Source organism: Amblyraja radiata, chromosome 21, assembly GCF_010909765.2.
Source record: "Amblyraja radiata isolate CabotCenter1 chromosome 21, sAmbRad1.1.pri, whole genome shotgun sequence".
NCBI lineage: Eukaryota > Metazoa > Chordata > Chondrichthyes > Rajiformes > Rajidae > Amblyraja > Amblyraja radiata.
This window is the reverse complement of record NC_045976.1, coordinates 35553405-35577792: the sequence shown is the minus strand read 5'-3', so window position 1 is coordinate 35577792 and position 24388 is coordinate 35553405. Positions and strand designations below refer to the sequence as shown.

Here is a 24388-nt window from a genome sequence, read left to right as displayed (position 1 = left end):
TTCGGCCCTTTGAGCCTGCACCGCCATTCAATATGATCATGGCTGATCATCCAACTCAGTATCCCATCCCTGCCTTCTCTCCATACCCCCTGATCCCTTTAGCCACAAGGGCCACATCTAACTCCCTCTTAAATATAGCCAATGAACTAGCCTCAACTACCTTCTGTGGCAGAGAATTCCACAGATTCACCACTCTCTGTGTGAAAAATGATTTTCTCATCTCGGTCCTAAAAGACTTCCCTCTTATCCTTAAACTGTGACCCCTAGTTCTGGACTTCCCCAACATCGGGAATAATCTTCCTGCATCTAGCCTGTCCAACCCCTTAAGAATTTTGTAAGTTTCTATAAGATCCCCCATCAATCTTCTGAATTCCAGCGTGTACAAGCCGAGTCTATCCCGTCTTTCTTCATATGAAAGTCCTGCCATCCCAGGAATCAGTCTGGTGAACCTTCTCTGTACTCCCTCTATGGCAAGAATGTCTTTCCTCAGATTAGGAGACCAAAACTGTACGCAATACTATTAGGAGGCCAAAACTGTACGCAATACTATTAGGAGACCAAAACTGTACGCAATACCTTTGGGTTGTAGACTACTCGGGCAGAATATGAGATATTTTCCTTTAATATGTATTGGGCCTTAGGGCCTTGAGGATGGATAAGCCGGTGTGGGAATGGGAAGGGGGGTTGATGTGGCATGCAATGGGGGACCCATTGTGGACAGTACCTGCAGTCTCTTGTGTCTCTTAATTTGTCATATTGTTCCTCTACCAATATACTGTGGATGGAAATTGCTAGTTTTACTTGATCATTTTTAAAGGTCAGCCTCTTCTTTGTGTTTCCACGGGTAGTGGGTGGATGAATTAGAATCTATTAGTCAGTTTCCTGTCCATGTGTTTTGTTATTTGATCAAATCTTCTTCAGGATTGTTACGCATTATCTTAAGGTCCTCTTTATGTTTCCTTCCAAGGGTCATAAAGGAGAGTCAGGATCAAAAGGATCGATGGGTATATTCGGGGCCAGAGGTCCAGCTGGACAGAAGGTTTGTGTTGCTGTCTCATCGTGATTATGTAAAATAACTACAATCATTTTGAAAAGATGACAAGATTATAATGAAGCTCGGATTGTTTTAACAGTCATCTGAAACCCTTAAGCTATAATTACTGTCTTCTAATTGCTTTTGAGCATTTGATTATGCAGTTGATTTTGCAACTGTCTAATCTGGTTTACCACTTACAGTATCAACTATCACAGGTTGTGACAGATAATGTCTCACTGGGAAAACAAGAGGCATTTTAATCCCCTAAGCCACTTGCTAACAGAAACTAAATGTGGAGTCTTAAGAATATAGAAAGTGTTCTGCAGATTTTTGTAGTGTTTCTACTATTCCGTTCTATCACAGCTGGTTAATGTTTGCCGAGTTTGACTTGCTTGTATTTATGAATAGTATTATCTGATCTGATTGGATAGCATGCAAAACAAAGCTTTTCACTGTACCTCGGTACATGCGATGAGAAAAAAACCTGAACCAACATCCTTTGATGTATCATTTTTTGTTTTAAACATTTCAATTGAACCTTCCATCCTTCGCCCCAAACAAGCTCTGCTCAGACAAGCTTTTTGGGGAAACGGGCTTAGATACAGTATTTACTACTCTTCAAAGAAATGCATTCTTAAATCACTTTTGAGCATATCTGTGTCGATTCCAACTACATAAAAATATGTTGTGGCTTATAATGTCACCTCAGCACATTCATAGGACTGTTTCTATGGTAACGAAACCCATCTTGACTCAGAAACATTGGGAAATCTTTGCAATCTATAATCTCTGCAATATTGCTCCTTACAAAGGCAAATAACAGAGGTAGTACTACCTCCAAAACATCCTTTACACAGCCAATTCTCAACTGCAACAGCAATGTATCAACATTCATACCACACAGTGCACTGTTTTTATTGGACATGTAGCAGTTTTGGGGATGTGATAGGTTTGGGATTTGTTCATGAAAATCATAAACCTCTAAAATCATTTTGATAGTCCAGAGATACAGCCCCTCCTCCAAAGTACGGCAGCAAGTTCCAAGGTCCTAACATGGGGAAAGTATGCTGTCACTGTGTAACTTTGAATATAGAGCCAAACATCTAAAGGATTCAAACCACAAAATTGAAACTCAGATCCAGATATACAGCTGGTTTGTGCCAAATAGAGATCCGATAAATGTAAAGGAGTGTGCAGAAAGGAATGGCAGATGCTGGTTTAAACCAAAGATAGACACAAAAAGCTGGAGTAACTCAGCGGGTCAGACAGCATCTCTGGAAAAAAGGAATAGGTGACATTTTGGGTCAAGACCTTTCCTCAGACAAATCTTTTCAACCCGAACGGTCCGATAAATGTGACAAAGGGGTATCTTTTTTACTTTGATCAATGGTATGAAATGGGTGAAGGTGAACCTATTTTTTTACTTTCCCAATTACATTGAATTTAACAGAAATAAAAATTGAGAAAATAAAACAGGTTGTCAATTTGCTATCGCCTGTGTGTAATTAAACAAAGATCTACTCCAGAATGTTTATTTCCAGAGGCTGAGAATGTAACATGATTTTTTTAAATTTCAGGGTGAGCCTGGCGAGAGTGGCAAAAATGGAATTGCAGTAAGTTCATTTAAAGATTTCACATAAAAGTACACAGTGGGCATCATGTATCAATCAAATACATAACCTCCTATATTACGGAGGGATTGCCTTTCTAGAAAACTATTCGTATTGCTATTTTCCCGAAAAACAAACCCTGGACAAAAATGTGACAAAACCTGCTGTTTCTTTTACATTTTGTCTTTATATTGGGTTTTTTTCTCACATAAGTGCATTAAGAGAGATTATGTTTTATCCTGCATCTCAAATGTTTTTGGTGGTGATTAGTGAATTCTGTGACAGTGAATTTCCATTACTTGAACTACTGTTATGTGAGGGCTCACTGTACAGAAGAAACCAGGCAATATAAGCTAGAAGAAACAAGGCAAATTAAAAATAAGAACAGAAAATCTCCATGATATTTTTGATCATCATTGAATGTTATTGTGCAAGATTTATAAAGCAGAAAATGTAAATGGGATCAAGAGGCGGAAGCATTGAATGAAAGCAGTCAGAATTTAGACCATTAAGTAGCTGACAGCAATTTGTTGTCTCGTCTTATTTCTCAGCGTTTTTGTGAGTTCTTGGCAACCATTAGAATCAATTGCAGTTCCACAACATTTTAGAACTCAAATCTATCAGTCATATCTGCAACGATACTTTCAAACCTCCCAAAACAAAGCAGTAAGTCCTTTCGACCGAAGATAGACACAAATTGCTGGAGTAACTCAGCGGGACAGGCAGCATCACTGGAGTGAAGGAGTGGATGACGTTTCGGGTCGAGACCCTTCTTCAGAATTCCTTTTGACCCTTTGATCTCAGTCACCCGTTATCATTTCAAAACTGCTCACCTGAAACCACACAGCAGAGATGTCAGACTCATATTTATCCTTAAACTGCGGGTGCTCCATACAGTTGCTGACATTTGTGAAAATGTGTCTGTCTTTTAGTAAGGTTCTAACTAGATTGTAAAGTGGTGTAGTATGTCACAAGAAGCTCTTTCAATTCATAAGGTTTTTTTCATCACTTTCTCAGTCTTAATTTTGCTACAGAACTGTATTAGGATGCTGTCTGAAGAAGGGTCCTCAGTCTTAATTTTGCTACAGAACTGTATTAGGATGCTGTCTGAAGAAGGGTCCTCAGTCTTAATTTTGCTACAGAACTGTATTAGGATGCCGTCTGAAGAAGGGTCTCGACCCGAAATATCACCTATTCCTTTTCTCCAGAGATGATGCCTGACCCGCAGTTATTCTAACTTTTTGTGTCTACCTTTGGTTTAAACCAGCATCTGCAGTTCCTTCCTATACATGTATTATGATGCGTTCCTTTGCATATGGTTCTGAATTAAATAAACAATCATTTGCTGTACATCATTGTTCCTATGTTCATATTTATGTCAGCACTTTAGATTCCTTCTTTGCTGAAGTAAAGACATTTTTGTTCTGTTTTGCATGCTGCTGCAATCCCCAAGGATGAATCTAATGGCACTTTTAAGCAAAGAGCGACATCGCAAACATGTTGTAACATCTAGTTATTGAGCCTGCTTGTTCCTCTTTTCTCTCCTGTTTTATGATGCATAAATGTCAATGGAGTTAGAAGTAGTTTAATTACCATAAAAGTTGCTTTGAAGTTGTTGTATGTCGTGATTAAAATTATTAGTTAGATGCAGATTTGTCAAGCAGACCCTGCTCTAGTGATTCATGGCAAAGCAGCTTGTTGTTTTCTGTCATGGTGAGTGAATGTAACACATGGATTGTGTCCTGAGCTACGCAACAACTTGTATTAAAGTTTGAGCATGTCATTGAAACCCCATTGGAGCATATTGACTCAGCTAGTGTCTTTCTAATACCTTTCGACATACTGTGTGTGGTGACCTTTAAATTTCACAAAGCCTTTCCTTTCGTATTAATAATTAAAGGTCCAATAGCTATATCACCTCATCCTTCCACCTACCCATTATACTGTACCTTCTATCTGAGTGGGGGCATCTGAAGGGCAAGACATTAACTATATCACAGTCTCTCGGTACCACAGATGCGTAATAGACTAACTTACAGGCTTAGAAGATTACTACGCATCGTGAATCAATTTGAGATACCGCAAGAGGGCAGTTAGAATTTCCAGCTCTAATAGTTTATCTTTATTTACACCCACTCTAGTTACTCCCCTATTACGATACCAGTCTTTGCAATTAGGTTCAATTTCTAGGCACCAGTGAGCTATTGCTTTGCCATTTGTCATCAGGTCTGGATTTCCTAACACACTCTGGACCTTCACTCTTCTCCATCAACTCTCCCGGATAGGCTCAATGCCTTTTATGCCAGTTTTGAACAGGCAAACAAAGTCCCACCTAGGTGTGTCTTCCCATCACCTGCAGGCTCTCTCCCATACATCTCAGCTGCAGAAGTAAGATTTGCTTTCATCAGGGTAAACTCTTAAAAAGTTGCTGGCCCAGATGGTTCTGAAATCTGCTGTCCTAGTCTGGTCTGGCTCGTATACAATTTCAGACCCATCAATTATATGTTGATTTTTTACTTACATAGAAACATAGAAAATAGGTGCAGGAGTAGGTCATTCGAGCCAGCACCACCATTCAATATGATCATGGCTGATCAACCAAAATCAGTACCCTGTTCCGGCTTTTTCCCCATATCCCTTGATTCCCTTAACCCTAAGAGCTAAATCTACCTCTCTCTTGAAAACATCCAGTTAAATGGCCTCCACTGCCTTCTCTGGCAGAGAATTCCACAGATTCACAACTCTCTGGGTGAAAACGTTTTTCCTCATCTCAGCCCTTATTCTTAAACTGTGACCCCTGGTTCTGGACTCCCCCAACATCGGGAACATTTTTATTGCATCTACCCAGTCCAACCCTCTGAGAATGTTATATGTTTCTATAAGATATCCTCTCATCCTTCTAAATTCCAGCAAATACAAGCCCAGTCGACCCATTCTTTCATCATATGTCTGTCCTGCCATCCCGGTAATTAACCTGGTGAACCTACGCTGCACTCCCTCAATAGCAATAATTCCTTTCGCAAATTAGCAGACCAAAATTGTACACAATACTCCAGGTGCGATCTCACAAGGGCCCTGTAAAACTGCAGTAGAACCTCCTTGCTCCTAAACTCAAATGAAGGTCAACATGCCATTAGCTTTCTTCACTGCCTGCTGTACCTGCATGCTTACTTTCAGTGACTGAGGTATAAGCACATCCAGGTCTCATTGCACCTCCCCCTCATCTGAAATACTCACAAAATCCCTAATTCAAAGGAATATTGTCTTCGGCTAATAGAATTATGGTCACTGATGCAAAAATGCTCCCCCACTGGCACTTTCTTCATCTGCCCTGTCATATTTACCAAGAGGAGGTTGAGTTTTGCCCCATCTCTAGAAGGCCACCTACATACTGATTGAGAAACTTTTCCTGAACGCACTTAACAGACTCCATCCCATCCAAGCCCTTTAGCACTATACCAGTCGAAGTGGATAGTTTATGTTTGAAAAGTTAAAATTCCCCCACTAATACAACCCTATTATATTTGCAACTAACTGTGATCTTCCTACATATTACCTCCTATAACTCCTACTGGCCATGGGGACCCTTCAGTACAATTTCATTGAAGTTGTCACATCCTGGACAACGCCCTAGGAATATCCTTATTAGATACCACCATGAAGTTCCCCCTAATCAAAAATGCACCCCCCCCTTCTATTGTCCCAATTTCTATATCTTCTGTGACATTTGTACTCCAGAACATTGAGCAGCCATTCTTGTCCTTCCTCAGCTGTGTTTCTGTAATACCTTTAAAGTCCCAGTCCATTGCACCTATCCATGCCCTGAGTTCACCTGCCTTACCTGTTAGGTCTCTTGGATTGAAATATATGCAATACTCCTGCCTGTCTTCTCCTGTCTACCATATTTGCTCTCTTTAAGGTAGACATACCTTGAGAAGATTTTGCAGTGGAGCAGACAAAATGTGTAGGAAGGAACTGCAGATGCCGGTTTAAACTGAAGATAGACACAAAAACCTGGAGTAACTCAGTGGGACAGGCAGCATCTCAGGAGAGAAGGAATGGGTGATGTTTCGGGTCGAGACTCTTCTTCAGACTGGTTGGGGATAAGGTAAACGAAAGATATAGACAATGATGTCTTTAGCCTCTGTATTTGCCTTTATCTCTCTATCTGCCGCTTTACAGCTTTGGGTTAAAAATTGAATTCTATTAGTTTCTATCAACAGTAAACTGTGCGCACACAAAATGCACCATTCCTTACTTTGCAGATCCTTATTCATACCCAGATCCGTATTCATACCCAGATCCATATTCATACCCATTGATATGAACTTCATGTAAATTGGCTGATGCATTGTCAATGGTAAAACCATTCATCTTTAAATATATGGCCGTGACATATTTTGGTACATCCTAAAATTGTGAAAAGCTAAACAAAACTGTATTACATCCTTTTTTCTTTGGAAGGCTGCATGGATATGGTAGCAACCATCATGGGGTTTTTTTTACTTCTTGTTAATGAAAATAGGGATGTGGCCAACGCCCAATATTCATTTATCGATGAAAACCTTTTTGGACATTTTCTCATACTTTTATAATCTACTGACAGACTGCTCATAAAAGGGTTGAGAGGGAGTGTTGAAATCAGATTCAATCCAAACTTACAATAGAGAATTAAACACCTTAAAGGTAAAAATGTACAGGGCAATCGGAAAAGAACTAGGGAATGGGACTAATTAAATCCCTTTTTTAAGGCAATCTGAACGGCCTGCTCTGTGTAAAGTCTACAATTTTATAATAGAGCCAATTAAATAGAAATTAAAATCAAATTTCATTTCTGAAGACATTGGGTTTCTTCTACCAGAGAGTATCATTTTGGATCTCTCTGCAGCAGCAGATGCCCAAGGTATGGTAATATTTGTCTAGCTTCCTAAACACGTTGCTGCCCCTCATTCTCTCAAATTGAACATGATTATGTAGAAAAAATATATCTATTTTACTACACAGTGAGTCATACTTTAAACTGGGCCTTGGGCAAAGTTGGTTCTGCATATAAATAAATTACCCTTAATATAAACATAAATCTATATATGTACAATTCCTGTTGAGATAAGGAAATGTCACAAAGGATCCAAGTGATGCTGGAATATCTATTTTTGCATAACAAATGACAACTATACAGAACATCTTTACTGAACTGTTGAAACTTGATTTGCTTTTCAAAAGGAAATCTTACTTTAAAAGCTACTAATCTAAAAGTTACTGTCAGCAGAATGTGCTCATAGACAAAGTGCACTTCCAGTCTTTTCAGATCCCTTTCAGAACCTTCATTGACTAGCTATGAACTTCCACATGTTATACGTGAGTCTCACTATCAAAACTATTGAATATACTTAGGCTTTATTGTTTGAGGTGAGATCCACCTCCATTTTAATTAATTCACCTGTCCTCTAAGTTAATTGCTGTGCCACTTTCCTTAATCTCACTCTCCATATCAATGTCCGGAGCCTAGTCACTCCTTTGTTCCTGTCATCAATCTGAATCATAGATTGTGCCAACTCCTTTACTTCCTTTAATCACTCTCTACTAATGCCTTCTATCCTCTTCCAGCCTACTTCCATACCCACGAATGGAAAGAATCTCTTGCGTCCCTTAAATCTGTGGTTTCACAAATGAAGCTTTTGCCCTTCATTTGACAGAAGTTCTTCAACTAATGATCAACTAAACTCCTGCTTTCTCCCTTGACACCTTATTCATTGCTCCCACTTACAAGCCTTCCACCAGCAAATCCAGCAGGACCACATTACTCAGTATTGACACATGTTCTTGACAACCAAAACCACTTATTATTCGAGTCACAGAACTATGCATCATGGAAAATGGCCCTTCAGACCAACTTTTCTCTGCTGTACATGTTACCTAACCAAGCTATCTTGCGCCTGGCCCATATCCCTCCAAACATTTCTAATCCTGTCTAAAAGTCTCTGAAATGTCTTAATTGTACTTGCCTCTACCACGTCCTCAAAATGACAACTTCGCCCCTCAGATGTCTTTTAAATCTGCCCCTCATGTGCTTTTTAAATTGTTCCCTTCTCACCTTAAATCAATCCCATCTAGTATTTGACCACCCTACCCTGGGGAGAAGTATATGCCCATTCATCTTATCTTTGTCTCTCATGATTATATTGACCTCTATTAGATCACCCCTCAGCCTCATACACTCCACTAAAAAAAAAGCCACAGCATATCCAGCCTCTCCTTATAACTCAAACCCTACAATCCAGATAACATTCTTGGAAATCTTTTTTGCACCCTTTCTAGTTTAATAACATGCTTTCTCGAGAAGGTGACCAGAGTTCTCCAAATGTGGCCATACAAAAGCACTGTACAGTTATAGCATGATGTCCCGACTCCTGTGCTCAGTACCCTGGCTAATGAAGTTAAGCATGCCAAATGCCTTCTTCATCACCTTGTCTAGCTTTCTCGGCTCATTTAAAAAGTACCCCTACGCCTAGGTCTCTCTGATCTAGAGCTTTCTCCAGGGCCCTACCATTTGTTCACTATTCTTCTATCATTCTGAATCCTGAATCAGACATTAACTCACTAATTTTTCTGTCTTGCATAAAGTCTTTCTGAATCCTATATCCATATCACATCCACCTGTGTTAAACAGACTTTTCCCCCTGCCAAAGTATCGCGCACCAACCACCAACCTGGACAGAGCCACTGTCGTGCCGCTGCCGATCGGAACGCCTGTTGATGTTTAGTTGAGAGTAGTGTTAAACTTGTTCATGATATATGTATTTTTATTTCTATTTATTTTTTACTGCACACTGAATGGACACTGGTTTGAGTAACGTTTTTTTGTTTCCTCTGGGTATGTGAGTACTCAGGAAAATAACAATAAAGATATACAATACAATACAATGCAATACAATACAATACCTCAAACATGTGTAAGGAACAGAACAACTTATTTTTTATTACACATAAGACAATCCATTCGGAAGTCTCTAACACTTCCTTTCTACTAACTCATTAAATAATCTTTCTAATGATCGCTGTAGCCCCAGATCCAAGATTTAATCTTTCTCTAGTTTATTTCTAGCCTGGCTTCATGCTTTCTGATCTTGGTTTGTCCCTGAAACCCATCGCCTGCCTATTGCCACCACACTTCTGACATGTTCACTTCCTTTCCTGAAATCCCTGTAAAATAAAATTATTAATAGTTCAATCTCCTAAGGTGCTACCCCTTTTTCTTTTAAAGTATCAACATTACCCATCTTCTCAAAATAACTTTTATGATTCTTCCATCTTCATAAACAACCAGCCAATTCCAAGTTCCCTTTCTTTGCCAAAGCTCTTGAATGTTTTTCCACCTCCCAGTGTAAGACTCATGTTAGGCACAAAAATCTCAGCGGGATTGGCAGCATCTCTGGAGAGAAGGAATGTGTGACATTTCGGGTCAAGACCCTTCTTCAGACTGGTTAGGGATAAGGGAAATGAGAGATATAGAAGGTGATGAGTAGAGATAAAGAACAATGAATGAAAGATAAGCAATAAAGTAATGATGAATTGGGTGGGGGAGGGATAGAGAGAGAAGGAATGCTGGGGCTACCTGAAGTGAGAGAAATTAATATTCATATCACTGGGCTGTAAGCTGCCCAAGCGAAATATGAGATGCTGTTCCTTCAATTTGCACTTAGCCTCACTCTGAGAATGGAGGAGACTGAGGACAGAAGGTCTGTGTAAGAATGGGAAGGAGAATTAAAGTATACAGCAGCCGGGAGATAAGGTTGGTTCATGCAGGCTGAGCGAAGGTGTTCCGCGAAACGATCGCCCAGTCTGCCTTTGGTCTCGCCGATGTATTAGAGTCCACATGAGGTTGGATGAGGTGCAAGTGAACTTCTGCCTAAACTGAAAGGACTGTTGGGGTCCCTGGACAGAGTCGAGGGAGGAGGTCTAGTGGCAGGTTTTTGCATCGTCTGCAGTTGCAGGGGAAGGTACCTGGGGAAGGGGTGGTTTGGGTGGGAAGGGATGAGTTAACCAGGGAGTTGCGGAGGAACGGTCTCTGTGAAAGGTGGAAAGGGGTGGCGATGGGAAAATGTGGCTAGTGGTGGGATCCCGTTGGAGATGGCGGACATTTTGGAGGTTTATGTGTTGTATGCGACACTGATGGGGTGGAAGGTAAGGACTAGGGGGACTCTGTCTCTGTTGCCATTAGGGGGAGGGGGAGCAAGGGCGGAGCTGCGGGGTACCGAGAAGATACGAGTGAGGGCCTCTTCGATGATGGGAGAGGGGAACCCCTGTTCCCTAAAGAATGAAGACATCTCCGATGTTCTAGTATGGAACACCTCATCTTGGGGGCAGATGCGGCGTAGACGGAGGAATTAGGAGCAGGGGATAGAGTCTTTGCAGGAGGCAGGGTGGGAATAAGTGTAGGGTTGATAGTTGTGGGAGTCTGTGGGTTTGTAATAGACATCAGTCAATAGTCTATTTTCCGTGATGGAGAATGTGAGATCAAGAAAGGAGAGGGAAATGTCAGAGACGGTCCAAGTAAATTTGAGTGCAGGATGAAAATTGGTGGGGAAGTTGATGAAGTCCATGAGTTCTGCATGGGTGCAGGAGGTAGCCCCAATGCTGTCATCAATGTAACGAAGATAGAGTTTGGGGATAGGGCCAGTGTACGCCTGGAACAGGCATAGTTCAACGAACCCTATAAAGAGGAAGGCATAGTTGGGGCCCATGCGGGTGCCCATAGCTATGCCTTGGACTGGTGAAGTGAGAGAAGTCAAAGGAGAAGTTGTTGAGGGTGACGACCAGCTCCGCTAGGTGGAGTAGAGTGTTAGTAGAGGGAAATTGGATGGTTCTGCAGTCGAGGAAGAAGCAGACGGCTTTAAAGCCTTCCTGGTGGGGGATGGAGGTGTAGAGTGACTAAACGTCCATAGTAATGGTGAGGGAGTGGGGGCTCGGAAAGCGGAAGTCATTAAAGAGACAAAGGGCATCTGAGGTATCTCGGACAAGTCACTGCGGTTGCTGGTTTAATACAAAAAAGGCACAAAGGGTTGGAGTAACTCAGTGCCTGTCCATGTTCTCCAGAGATGCTGCCTGACACTGAGTTATTCCAGCACTCTGGGCCTTTTTTGACATTTTTCTATATTTTATTGATTAAACATATCAGACTTTTCAAAATATATCCATATGTAGAATTCACATAAATTAAAATTTTGGCTGTCGGGATACCAAAGGTTTATAAATTATTTAATTCCACTGTAACTAATACAGTAACTAAGGTAGGAACCTCACAGCTTGTAGATCACATGCAAGCTTACGCAAGATTTAATTGGTATACATAAGATCAATATCTTCTGCATTTCGCAGCTCAGTTTCTGCTACATGCAAGCACTACACTTACTTGTTAAAGATTTGAAGTGCTTGTCTTGAGCTTACTTCCCATGTTCTTGTTAATAGGCCGTGTGTATTTCCTCATGTACTTGTCATTCCTGTACTGAGCTCCAAGCTCATCATATCTGACAGTTTCATTCTTTCTCAGAAACTCTGGAGAACCTGTAGAATTCAAGGCTTCGACAGTTAAATAGTCCAGATTGCTTATCACATAGAACTGCGGAAAGTTTCTGTAAGAGGTACTAGGAGAATGTTAACGCTATATATCTTTCTTAATGTCATTAGCCTGAGATAAAGTGAGGAGAATATTGATTGGAGAAAGTTAGTTCATTGAATTATGCTCTGATAACATCTGTTAATGTTGGCCTTTTGCTAAGTAACCATCAATACTTATTTTATATTGCACAATTACACTTCAACTTTCAAAGTCATATTTCAAAGATGATGTGATGTGTAATTATTTCCAAGCATCTAATGTTGTTTGATGATAGTTTTATTGTTAATTAGCCATCAAAATGAAATCTCCCAGCTTGGGTTAATACATATTTAATTATCTGCAAAGTGGTCCCTATTGGCCATAGTTAAGTTGATATTCATCATAATTATGTTCATTCTTATTCATGGATTCTTGGTTCCTGATTTATGTTTTAAAAACTATCATGTTTATAGGTCAATTCGTTTTTTGTTATATATTTGCAGGATTGTGGCCTTTCAGAGCTATTTCCTTCTGCATATTAGATTCTTGTATAGTTCTATTCGATCACATTGAAAAGCCTGGTTATTTGAAAAATCCAGTTAATCAGTCTGAAGAAGGGACTCAACCCGAAACATCACCCATTCCTTCTCTCCAGAGATGCTGCCTGTCCTGCTGAGTTACTCCAGCTTTTTGTGTCTATCTTCGGTTTAAACCAGCATCTGCAGTTCATTCTTACACAACCAGACATCCTTCTTTGTTTCCGTTTTGAAATAACAGATGGTTGAATATATTCAAACAGTTAAATTAAGAACTTTTTGCCCTTCATATTTAAAATACGTCAGTAACGATATTTTTATCATTTTAGTTGGAAACATAGAAACATAGAAAATAGGTGCAGGAGTAGGCCATTCGGCCCTTCGAGCCTGCACCACCATTCAATATGATCATGGCTGATAATCCAACTCAGTATCCTGTACCTGCCTTCTCTCCATACCCCCTGATCCCTTTAGCCACAAGGGCCACATCTAACTCCCTCTTAAATATAGCCCTTTAGCCACAAGGGCCACATCTTCCTGAGGAGACTGAAGAAGGTCCATCTGTCTCCTCAGATCCTGGTGAACTTCTACCGCTGCACCATCGAGAGCATCCTTACCAACTGCATCACAGTATGGTATGGCAACTGCTCTGTCTCCGACCGGAAGGCATTGCAGAGGGTGGTGAAAATTGCCCAACGCATCACCGGTTCCTCGCTCCCCTCCATTGAGTCTGTCCAAAGCAAGCGTTATCTGCGGAGGGCGCTCAGCATCGCCAAGGACTGCTCTCACCCCAACCATGGACTGTTTACCCTCCTACCATCCGGGAGGCGCTACAGGTCTCTCCGTTGCCGAACCAGCAGGTCCAGGAACAGCTTCTTCCCGGCGGCTGTCACTCTACTCAACAACGTACCTCGGTGACTGCCAATCACCCCCCCACCCCCCGGACACTTATTATCACTTATTATTATTTATTTAAATCATTTGCTATGTCGCTCTTCCAGGGAGATGCTAAATGCATTTCGTTGTCTCTGTACTGTACACTGACAATGACAATTAAAATTGAATCTGAATCTGAATCTGATCTAACTCCCTCTTAAATATAGCAAGAGGAAGATGTATAAAGCAGAAAATGAGTGCCAAATAGGAACCTGGGCAATTGATCAGTTGCAATAAAACATGGCATGATAAAATTGCCCTAGACAGCAATCAAAAGTACATCAAAGAATGGGAATTGTAAAAGAAGAAAGGCAGCTGGAGCCAAGTACTCAGTGGTAGTTCTTTGGCACTAAGTTAGAAAGTTGGATTCAAAAACTGGACTGAAATGTCCAGACGGACACTTCAGAATAGTATTTTCAACTAAAGTCATGGTCTACTAACTTCTTTAAACAAATCCACAAGTTATGAGTTGATTTAACCTTGGGCACAATGATTTTGTGCACATTTCTGGTTGGCCTGGTGCCTATCAGGAAACTCCATACTTCTTATTTGCTTTGCAATAATTTGGTTTTAGTAACCCTGTTTTCTCCTGAAACCATGCTATTTGGAACCAAGTCATTCAAAAGGCCAAGATTCAAACTGCATTCTTTGAGATCTATCAACTGGAACCTCAAGTACAATTTTACGCATGCATTTGATTACTTTTCTTCTGGAGGTAAAGATGACAGTCATTCTCAGCTTCCAAACCTATGGATCATTCCAAGATCATTCCATGATCAGCCATGATCACATTGAATGGCGGTGCAGGCTCGAAGGGCTGAATGGCCTACTCCTGCACCTATTTTCTATGTTTCTATGTTAAGATGCAGCAGCTGATCTCTACCATAATTTATAATTTCCCCTTCATTGCTGGATTTGGAAAGGCACATAAACTCCAGTCTCAAGACTTAATTTACTTTTCTTTCATTCTGCAAGATGGAAGAGTGGGAATGAGTATTTGCCTGCACTGTGAGTTTCCCCAAAGTACACGCCTTCATACTGCACTTATGTCCTTGCGGAGACCCACCTTCCCATCAGGATGATCAAGCTATAAGTCTGGAAGTTTTTTATGTCCCTCTTTCACAAATAACTTCCTGCAGGCTCTGTTTCCAACAATCTGTTTCACTATCTCACTCAGAGTATACTCTCCCACCATCACTCCCCCAGCATTGCAGCATCTATTTATAGAACAACACTCCCCTTAGCTGGCTACGTGTTCATTACCATGAGGTATGCAATTTTAAGAAATGGCTTTAATGATCAACTTGCTGGACTAGATAAAAACGATGTGCATAATCTGAGAACACAATGCTGAAACTAATAATGCTATATTTAAGAGGGAGTTAGATGTGGCCCTTGTGGCTAAAGGGATCAGGGGGTATGGAGAGAAGGCAGGTACAGGATACTGAGTTGGATGATCAGCCATGATCATATTGAATGGCGGTGCAGGCTTGAAGGGCCGAATGGCCTACTCCTGCACCTATTTTCTATGTTTCTATTTCTACATGGCTTTATACATGCTGAATTCTTTGATCTTCATGCCACTTTCATAAACAGTGGTGGGCTGACTCACAATACTATTTGTGCCAAAAAGAGGTGGTAATGTTGCTCCATTTTCAGGGTTTCTGTAAAGATTTTGAAGTAGAGCAGAGCATTTTTCATGTAATTCTGGCCAAAGTGTATTAATTAATTAACATTACTAAAACAAACCATTACCTTATCGTTATCATAATTCTGTTTGTGGCAGCTGCCATGAAATTGCCGATGGTATTTCCTTCAACGCAAACATCAGTCCAAAGGTATGTTTTGAGTTTTAGGGGTCTCAGACATCAAGTAGCCATGAAAGGTAGTTAACAAATATAAATATTTTTCTTTATTTTCTTTCTTGTGTGCCATCAATTGAATTTTTAGTTTGGTAGTATTCCACTGGTTTTAAGATGCTTAAGTGTCAACTTTAATTGATGAAAATTCATTGAGTGCTCTGGCAGACTGAGACAATTTAAGAGGAAATTTGAAAGGATTGGACAAGAGGAATATCCAGGTGAAGTGACTGTCCAGCTGAGACACAAAGAGATGTAAAAACCAGTAGCAGACTTTCCTCAAACAGGAAATATATCTCAAGAGTTTACATAATACTAGACCAAGTGCAGACCCGTTGGGTCTGTTCCCCCAACATGCGGTTGTGGGGGGGGAGGCGGCATGCAGCGTCACACACTTACCCCCCCCCCCCCCCCCGCACTCACGCTAATGGAGGGGAGGAGGGGAGAGAGGGGGGAGGGGGGGAGGGGGGGAGAGAGGGAGAGAGGGAGAGAGGGGGGGAGGAGAGAGGGGGAGGAGAGAGGGAGTGCTGAGAGGGGGTGAGATGAGGGGCGGGGAGAGGTGGTGAGCAGGGAGGGGGAGGGAGGGTGGAGGGAAGGGGGTAGGGGTGTGTGGAGGGGAGGGGGGTTAGGGGAGGGATGGTGGGGGAGGGGAGGAGGGGGAGAAAAAGAGGGGGGGAGGGGAGGAGAGGAGGAGAGGAGGGGGAGAGGAGAGGGGGGGAGAGGAGGGGGGGAGAGGAGAGGGGGGGGAGAGAGGAGAGGGGGGGAGAGGAGGAGAGGGGGGCGAGAGGAGGCGAGGGGGGGAGAGGAGGAGGGGGGGAGAGGAGGAGAGGGGGGAGAGGAGGAGAGGAGCGGAGAGGAGGAGAGAGGGGGAGAGGAAGCGGGGGGAGAGGAGGAGAGGGGAGGGGGGAGAGGGAGGGGGGGGGGGAGAGGAGAGGGAGAGGGGGGGGGGGAGAGAGAGTGCCTTTTTACTTCAACCCAAACCCAAACAACCATTTGCAGGCAGTGCTTTTTTACCTCTAACCATATTTTCATTTTCAAACCAAATTAAGGGTACTCACAGTGCTGTAGACATTTGTCAGTGTCATTCAGAACTCTGATTGAGGCACACCATTTGCAGAGACTGATTGAGGCACACCACTTGCAGAGACTGATTGAGGCACACCACTTCCTGGTTTTATAGTCCCTCCCCCTCCCTCCAGCAGGGGCAGCAGAGAGAATGGGGAATTTTGTAAAAACATTAATATCTCTGTCAATTTTCATCGATGGGAAAAATCCTCGGCACACATGCGGCGGAGGGGGGCTCTGAGCGAGGTGGCCAAAAATGACGGCCGTAGGTGGCGGCGTACTCTCGGAAATCGCAGCACAGAAAGCCAAAACCGGTCAAGAACAGACTTTTAGTAATATAGATAGATAGATTTGCTCATTATCTATCAGACTGAGATCCACCACGTATTTTTTGTGACTGCAATTAAGAGCATCCAATTGGGCTATTTTTTTTTATTGCCCATCCCTAAATGGCCACAAGAAGTAGCTGTGAGTTGGCAACGGAAATGTTCAGTCCAACAGTATTGGAGGAGCACATTCACAAGGACTGAAGTGGTTCAAGAAGCCAGCTCACAACTTCTTCTCATGGGCATTTGGGATGGGCAATAAATTATTTCATTACCAACAACAAGCAAATCCCTTGAAATCATTTTTTTAAATTAGTCCAATTGGATGCTCCTAATCGCGAAAAATATTTGGTGGATCTCAGTCTGATAGACAATGAGCAAATATTATATCAGCTATTGCCAATCTATTTTGGTAATGTACAAATCTACTACATTGACTTGAAAACTGTTTTATGGGTTAGTGTCAAACAGCCTATGTAGTTCTACTGATCTACTAGTGGAAAATGGCTGCCACCATTCAGTCATTAAAAAAAACACTAATGTTCTAAAAACTCTTGAAGATGAAATTATTTTTACATGAGCCCTATAGGGAATTATGAAGAAGCTTATGTTTATTCTATCTTTCTGATTACTTATTTTAGGGCAGGGCTGGACTTGATGGTAAAGGTGGAGTTAAAGGAAAGAAAGGAGACAGAGGTTTGCAAGGCCAGAAGGGGGATCTGGTAAGGAAAACATCCCGATTAAGTAGATACTCTTAAGTCTAAATACGTTCATTTATATATTTTGCTGAAGTATTTGGAATGTGCACATCACCAGTCTGGCTTTATTAATGTGCATTGTAAAAACTTACATCTTAAAAATGTTGCTCAGTTACTTCATTGGGAAATATGAAGTTGGTCAAATATTTACTCTGGCAGGAATCCACTCGAATGAATGGGTCCTGGCCTCTCATTCCAGTTCCTGGGAGGTCTTGTAGGATCAGAGACACTTTGGCACAGCAGTAGAGTTGCTGCCTTACAGTGCCAGAGACCCGAGTTCGATCTTGACTACTGGTGTTGTCTGTGTGGAGTTTGTACATTCTCCCTGTGACTGCGTGAGTTTTCTCCAGGTGCTTCGGATTCCTCTCACATTCCAAAGACGTGCAGGTTTGTAGGTTAATTGGCTTCGGTAAAATTGTAAATTGTCCCCAGTGTATAGGATTGTGCTGGTGAACAGAGTGATCGCTATTCCGCCTGGACTCGATGGACCTGTTTCCGTGCTGTATCACTAAATTCTAATGCCTAAAGTAAAGTAAAGCCTGGCCTAAAGCAGATCATCAATCTTATGCCCCTGTCCCACTTAGGAAACCTGAATGGAAACCTCTGGAGACTTTGCGCCCCACCCAAGCCTTCCATTGGGTTCCCGGAGGTTCCTGGAGGTTTTTGTCAGTCTCCCTACCTGCTTCCACTACCTGCAACCTCCGGCAACCACCTGCAACCTCCGGGAACCGCACGGAAACCTTGGGTGGGGCGCATAGTCTCCAGAGGTTTCCGTTCAGGTTTCCTAAGTGGGACAGGGACATAGGGGTACTCCAGGTGGCAGAATAATTATTGAGTATTTCTAGCACTCACTGTTTAACAAAATCTAAGGGAGAGTATTAACCATCTATATCATGAGTTCTTATTACATTTGTATACAAATATCACCATAAAGCTGCTGTTTATTTTCCTTCTTTAGTTGGCCCTAAACCAAATAATTTTCTAATGGTTACAGTATTTTCACTGTTTGTAACTTATCCAATATGCTACCATACGTTTGACCTTGGGTATTTGTAGAATCTGCAGTGGATGAAATCAACCACACAAACCATCTCAAAATCATGACAGACTTTTTGATGGAATAAGAATAAGAAATCAGATGTGCTCACAATCACAACAATGTGACAGGTTTACATAAGTGTTTTCGTTACATGTGGGGTTACAGCTTTTGGCACAATGGGCAAAATGTTGTTAAGCAGTATTTTTTTAAATGACACAGAAGAGTTTGCACCTGCTGCAGTCTGGAGCAATATTCAAGCTGCTGCAGGAGCCCAGTGGCTAAGGCAGCATTTATGGAGGAAGAAGGATGATCACCGTTAGTCCTGATGTAGGGTCTCAGCACAAAACGTTGATCATCTCTCTGCCTCCACAGGTGCTGCCTGACTTGCTGACATTCTCCATTAAGCAAACCATGAACACATTAAATGGCGGTGCTGACTCGAAGGGCCAAATGGCCTACTCCTGCACCTATTGTCTATTGTCTATTATCTTTTAAAATGTGCCTATTCATAGCACAGAAATGTGTGCATATTTTAGTCTTCCCAAATTGGAATGAGAGGTTTGTACTATCTTGATCAGTCTTTGCTGGCTTTACCTTGCACTATATATTATTCCCTTATCATGTATCTATCTATACACTGTAAATGGCTCGATTGTAATCACGTATTGTCTTTCTGCTGACTGGATAGCATGCAACAAAAGTTTTTCACTCTACCTCGGTACATGGGACAATAAACTAAACTAAACTAACAAGAAGGGCTAGACAATTTGGGCCTATATTCATTGGAGTTGAGAAGAATGAGGGGCAACCTCATTTTTAAATAATATACCCGCAAAGAGCGTTTCACTGGGTAGATGGTGATATGTTTTCACTTATGAGAGAGTCATGAACAAGGGGACCTGGTTGTAACATAAGGGTCTGTCATTTAAAACTGTGTTAAGTACAATTTTCTTCCCACAGAGAAGAGGTGAATCTCTGGAATGCTTTGCCCCAGCGGGTGGTGGAGACTGTATTATTAAAGACATTTTAGGCAGAGTTATATAAATAATTGGAAGATCAAGGAATTGAGGGTTATTTGAAACTGGCACAGAATAGAAGTAGTGCAGTCATGACCATATTGAAAGGCAGGACAAGCTTGAGGGCTGGTGGCCTACGCCTGTCTCCAGGCCCTGCGATATCTTGTGTTCTTCGTCCCATATTAGCAAAACTGGCGGAATCTCAAAATAGGTTGTGTCTAGCTTTCTCAGCAGTGAAATACATTTTGAGACAATGTGCAGGAACTGTGGAAACTGCAAACATCAGGGGGTTGAACATAATTCACAGGTAAAATTCTAGACGCTGTACATTTGATTTACAAAGATATCCAAAGACAAGAAGATACCATCTAACCCTGAAAGTGCACGCAGCTGAAAAAAATTATAATACTGCATTCGCAAAGGAAATCAAAGCCAATTATAATCTCCAAATAAAACCAGAGCAAACACAGGGGCATATTTGTGAGCCTTCATTGTATAATTTCATATTCAATTCTTATTTTTATATCTCCTGGATAACATTTTCTTTGCACTCCCTTTGCTATCATAAAAGTAATATATTTAAAGGGGTGCACACAACCCGAGGGAACAATTCTCAAATTGCTTTTCCATTCATTTTCAGTATGTCATTGACTGTGAAATAAGTTTAACTTGATGCAGAGATATAGCTATGCTGGATGCCTAGATTGCCATTTCCCGCATGGCAGGAGGTAGGCGTGAAAAATTACCAGCAGTACAAATATAGGCCGTTACGAACTTCTTCATCAAATTGCATAATGAGGTGCTTGCTTCCCTGTTCCGGTTGCTCTCCCACACAAGCTCAGAAAGACACAAGCTCAATTGACATGAATTCCTCAGCTGAAGCACACACTACTTCAACGCAATAATGGACATAACCTGAAAATCTTTGTTGTTTTGTGCTTGGCTTTCCCCTTTACCACTCACCTACCCAGCAGCCCAATTTGTATAATTTTCTTAAGCACCATGAGGAAAGTTTATTCAATTGAAAATGTAGCAGAGAAATGGGCAAAGGTTTACTCTTGGGTAGATATAGTGAAACGTTCAAAACAAACACCTAAAAGACACCAAGATTTCTGGATTTGTAGACGGTGAGGAAGGCTGCCAAAGTATACAGTGGGATATAGATTTGTTGCAGAAATGGGCAGAGAAATGACAGATGAAGTTTAATCCATGCAAGTCCGAGGTGTTCCAGTTTGGGAGATGAAATGTAAAGGGAAAGTATACAGTTAATTGCAAGAGAGGTATATTGGGTTGCAAGTTAATAGCTCCCTGCAAGTAGATAGAGAAGTAAAGAAAGCATATTGGATTCTTACCTTTGTTGCTTGGTTTATAGGATTTTGGTCAGGCCGCATGTATTGTGTGCAGTTCTGGTTGACCCATTATCAGAAGGACGTGGTGGCTTTCGAGAGAGCACAGAAGAGGTTTACCACAATGCTGCCTGGGATAAGGAGAGATTGGACACACTTGGATTGTTTTCTCGCATATCTGAGATTGAAGGGAGTCCTGAAAGAAGAATATAAAATTATGAGAGGCATAGGTAGGATAGATAGTCAGAACATATTTCCCGGGATGGAAATATCAAAGAGGGCATAGCTTTAAGGTGAAAGGGGCAGAGTTTAAAAGAGATGAGCAAGGCAAGTTTTTTTTTCTAAACACAGAAGGTGATGGATCCCTGGAATGTGTTGTCACGGGTGACAGATACAATGGTGGTGTTCAAGAGGCTTTTAGACGGGCACGGGGATATGCAGGGAATTGAGGGGTATAGATCTTGTGCGGGGAGGTGAGATTCATCTATCCTGGTATGTTCATCACAGACATTTTGGGTCAAAAGGCCATTCCTGTGCTGTACTTTTCTATGTTCTATATTCTATTTTTTACTCCTGATTTTTTCTCACTGTGCACAAAGAATTCTAGAGCAGTTTTTGCACTGAATATTATGACAAACACGTCAGCCGAGACTTGCTGAATATTTGCTGATACTCCATCCACAAATGGTCCAATGGCCAGTTCTCACCACTGGTTGTGAGAACATCTGCCTTATTGAAGATGTTACAAAATTAATATAGAGCCTGAGCCATACCAGGGCATGGGCACATAATATAGGATGACTTCTCAGTTTGGTAGATGCAGTGTGGTATTGTCCTTTGGAACTAGTTCAGGTGACCTCGGTGGAAGTGCCTCTTGAAAACAGGTACACCCTCTTGGGAGCTGTCAGGGCAGACAACGCTTCGAGTCCGAGCGGCGGACTGGAGATTCTGTGGTGACAGGCGATAGTCAAGGAAGGTGTATTGCCTCCCTGGTGCCAGGGTCCAAAATGTCACAGGCCGACTTAAGAACATCCTTGAGAGGGAAGGTGAACAGGCGGAAGTAGTTGTGCATGTAGGCACAAATGACGTGGGTAAGAAGAGGAAGGAGGTTCTGCAAAGTGAGTCTAGAGAACTAGGTAGGAGGCTGAAAAGCAGGACTTCTAGATAAGAGATAAGCTAAGATAACCTTTAATGTCATTCAGACCGAAGTCTGAACGAAATTGAAGCAGTCATACATACAATACAATACAATAAAAAACAACAATAAACACATATTAACATCCACCACAGTGAGTCCACCCAACATCTCCTCACTGTGATGGAGGCAAAAGTCTTAGGTCTCCAGTCTCTTCCCTCCTCTTCTCCCTCTGCGCTGAGGCGATACCCCCCGGGCGATGTTAAAACCTGTCCCGCGGCTCAAACACCGCGGCCCGGGGTGGTCGAAGCTGCCGCCCACCAGTCCTGCTGACGCAGCCGCTGGCCCGCGGCCGAACCCCGGACTCAGGCCACCACCGCCAGAACACCGTCCAAGCCACCGGAGCACCGTTCCAGCCCCGAGCCGGATCGCCCTCACGTGAGTACTGCCACCGCTCCTCCCTCGGGCTGGGCCGCCCCGACCGGTCGCCGCTCCTCCCTCGGGCTGGGCCGCCCCGACTGGGCGCCGCTCCTCCCTCGGGCTGGGCCGCCACGACTTGGCGCCGCTCCTCCCTCGGGCTAGGAGCGCCGTACCTCCCCGAGCTCGTCCACTCCGACGGGAGCACCGTTCCTTCCTCGGGCCGGCCGTCCTCACGGGAGCGTCACAGTCCCTCACGGAAGCCCTGTTCCAGCCCCGAGCCGGGCCGCCCTCACGAGAGCGAGCTCAGGGCGAGTCCTGGCGGGCTCTGCCTCCTGAGCCTCGAGGTCGCCAGCTCCGCCATTAGGCCTCAGCGCAGACGGAGGCAGAGAAGGGGAATACGACAAAAAGTCGCATTCCCCCGCAGGGAGAGACAGCAAGCCCCGTTTCAACCCCCCCCCCCCCCAAACAGAAACTAAAAACCAAAACTAGACTAACCAAAACGAAAATAAACAACACAAAAAACACAAAACAAACAGGACTGCCGGAGAGCCGCTGCAGTCAGAGCCGCGCCGCCACTAGGAGAACTCTAGGGTGGTTATCTCTGGGTTGCTTCCAGTACCTCATGCTAGTGAAGATAAGAACAGGGAGATGGGGGATCTGAATGTGTGGCTGAAGAGTTGGTGCAGGGGGCAGGGATTTAGATTTCTTGATCACTAGGATCTTTTCTGGGGCTGGGGTTGTCGAGCTTCTGCTGTTGGAATAACTTAGGTCACACACAGTGACTAAGATCCAAAGACTTTATTAGCGTTACAGCATAGGTAACTTCATCTTAATACGTAACTCAAGTCTGAGGGAGAAAGTGCTGAGAAGCTTTCTGTTAAACTAATGGGCGTAGCTACAAAGTATGACTCATAACATGCATGCACTGATCTACAGGGGTGACCTATACAAAAGGGACAGGCTGCACCTTAATTGGAGGGGGACCGACATTCTGGCAGGCAGGTTTGCTAGTGCTACACCGGTGGGTTTAAACTAAAGAGTGGGGGGGGTGGAGTCAACAACGTGGTAGCGTATGCGTGCAGTTAACGGGGAAGTGTAGGAAAGGTCACGTTTAAACTAACAGGGCAGGGGGAATGAGAACCAACGCAAAGTGACAGAAGGCCATAAAAGGAGGACAGAAGCAAAAGGTGGAAAGGAGATAAGAAAAACAAACCTGAAACCTTTGTGCCTTAATGCGAGGAGCATTCGTAATAAGGTGGATGAATTGAGTGCGCAGTTAGTAGTTAAGAAATATGATATTACGGAGACATAGCTCCAGGGTGACCAAGGCTGGGAGCTAAACATGCAGGGGTATTTGCTATTCAGGAAGGATAGACAGAAAGGAAGAGGAGATGGGGTGGCATTGTTGGTTAAAGAGGAGATTAATGCAATAGCAAGGAGAGACATTAGCTTGGATGCTGTAGAATCGTTATGGGTAGAACTGCGACATAGCTAAGGGCAGAAAACGCTTGTTGGAGTTGTACACAGACCACCAAACAGCAGTAGGGAGGTTAGGGATAGCATCAAGCAGGAAATTAGTGAAGTTTAGTTTAGAGATACAGTGCAGATACAGGCCCTTCGGCCCACCGGGTCCACGCCGACCAGTGATTCCCGTAGATTAACACTATCCTACACCCACTCGGGACAATTTTTACATTTACCAAGCCAA

The 24388-nt window shown here is 42.7% G+C and overlaps 1 protein-coding gene across 2 annotated transcripts in view; it reads left to right on the top strand.

Moving 5' to 3' along the window:
• LOC116985343 (collagen alpha-1(VII) chain-like) overlaps positions 1–24388 on the top strand; it is a 278255-nt gene that overhangs the window by 210098 nt on the left and 43769 nt on the right. For both annotated transcript variants that reach the window (XM_033040083.1, XM_033040084.1), the window contains 3 exons: positions 968–1039; positions 2614–2649; positions 17608–17688. In XM_033040083.1, coding sequence (XP_032895974.1) covers positions 968–1039; positions 2614–2649; positions 17608–17688 — 189 coding nt within the window. The remainder of the gene's footprint in view (positions 1–967; positions 1040–2613; positions 2650–17607; positions 17689–24388) is intronic.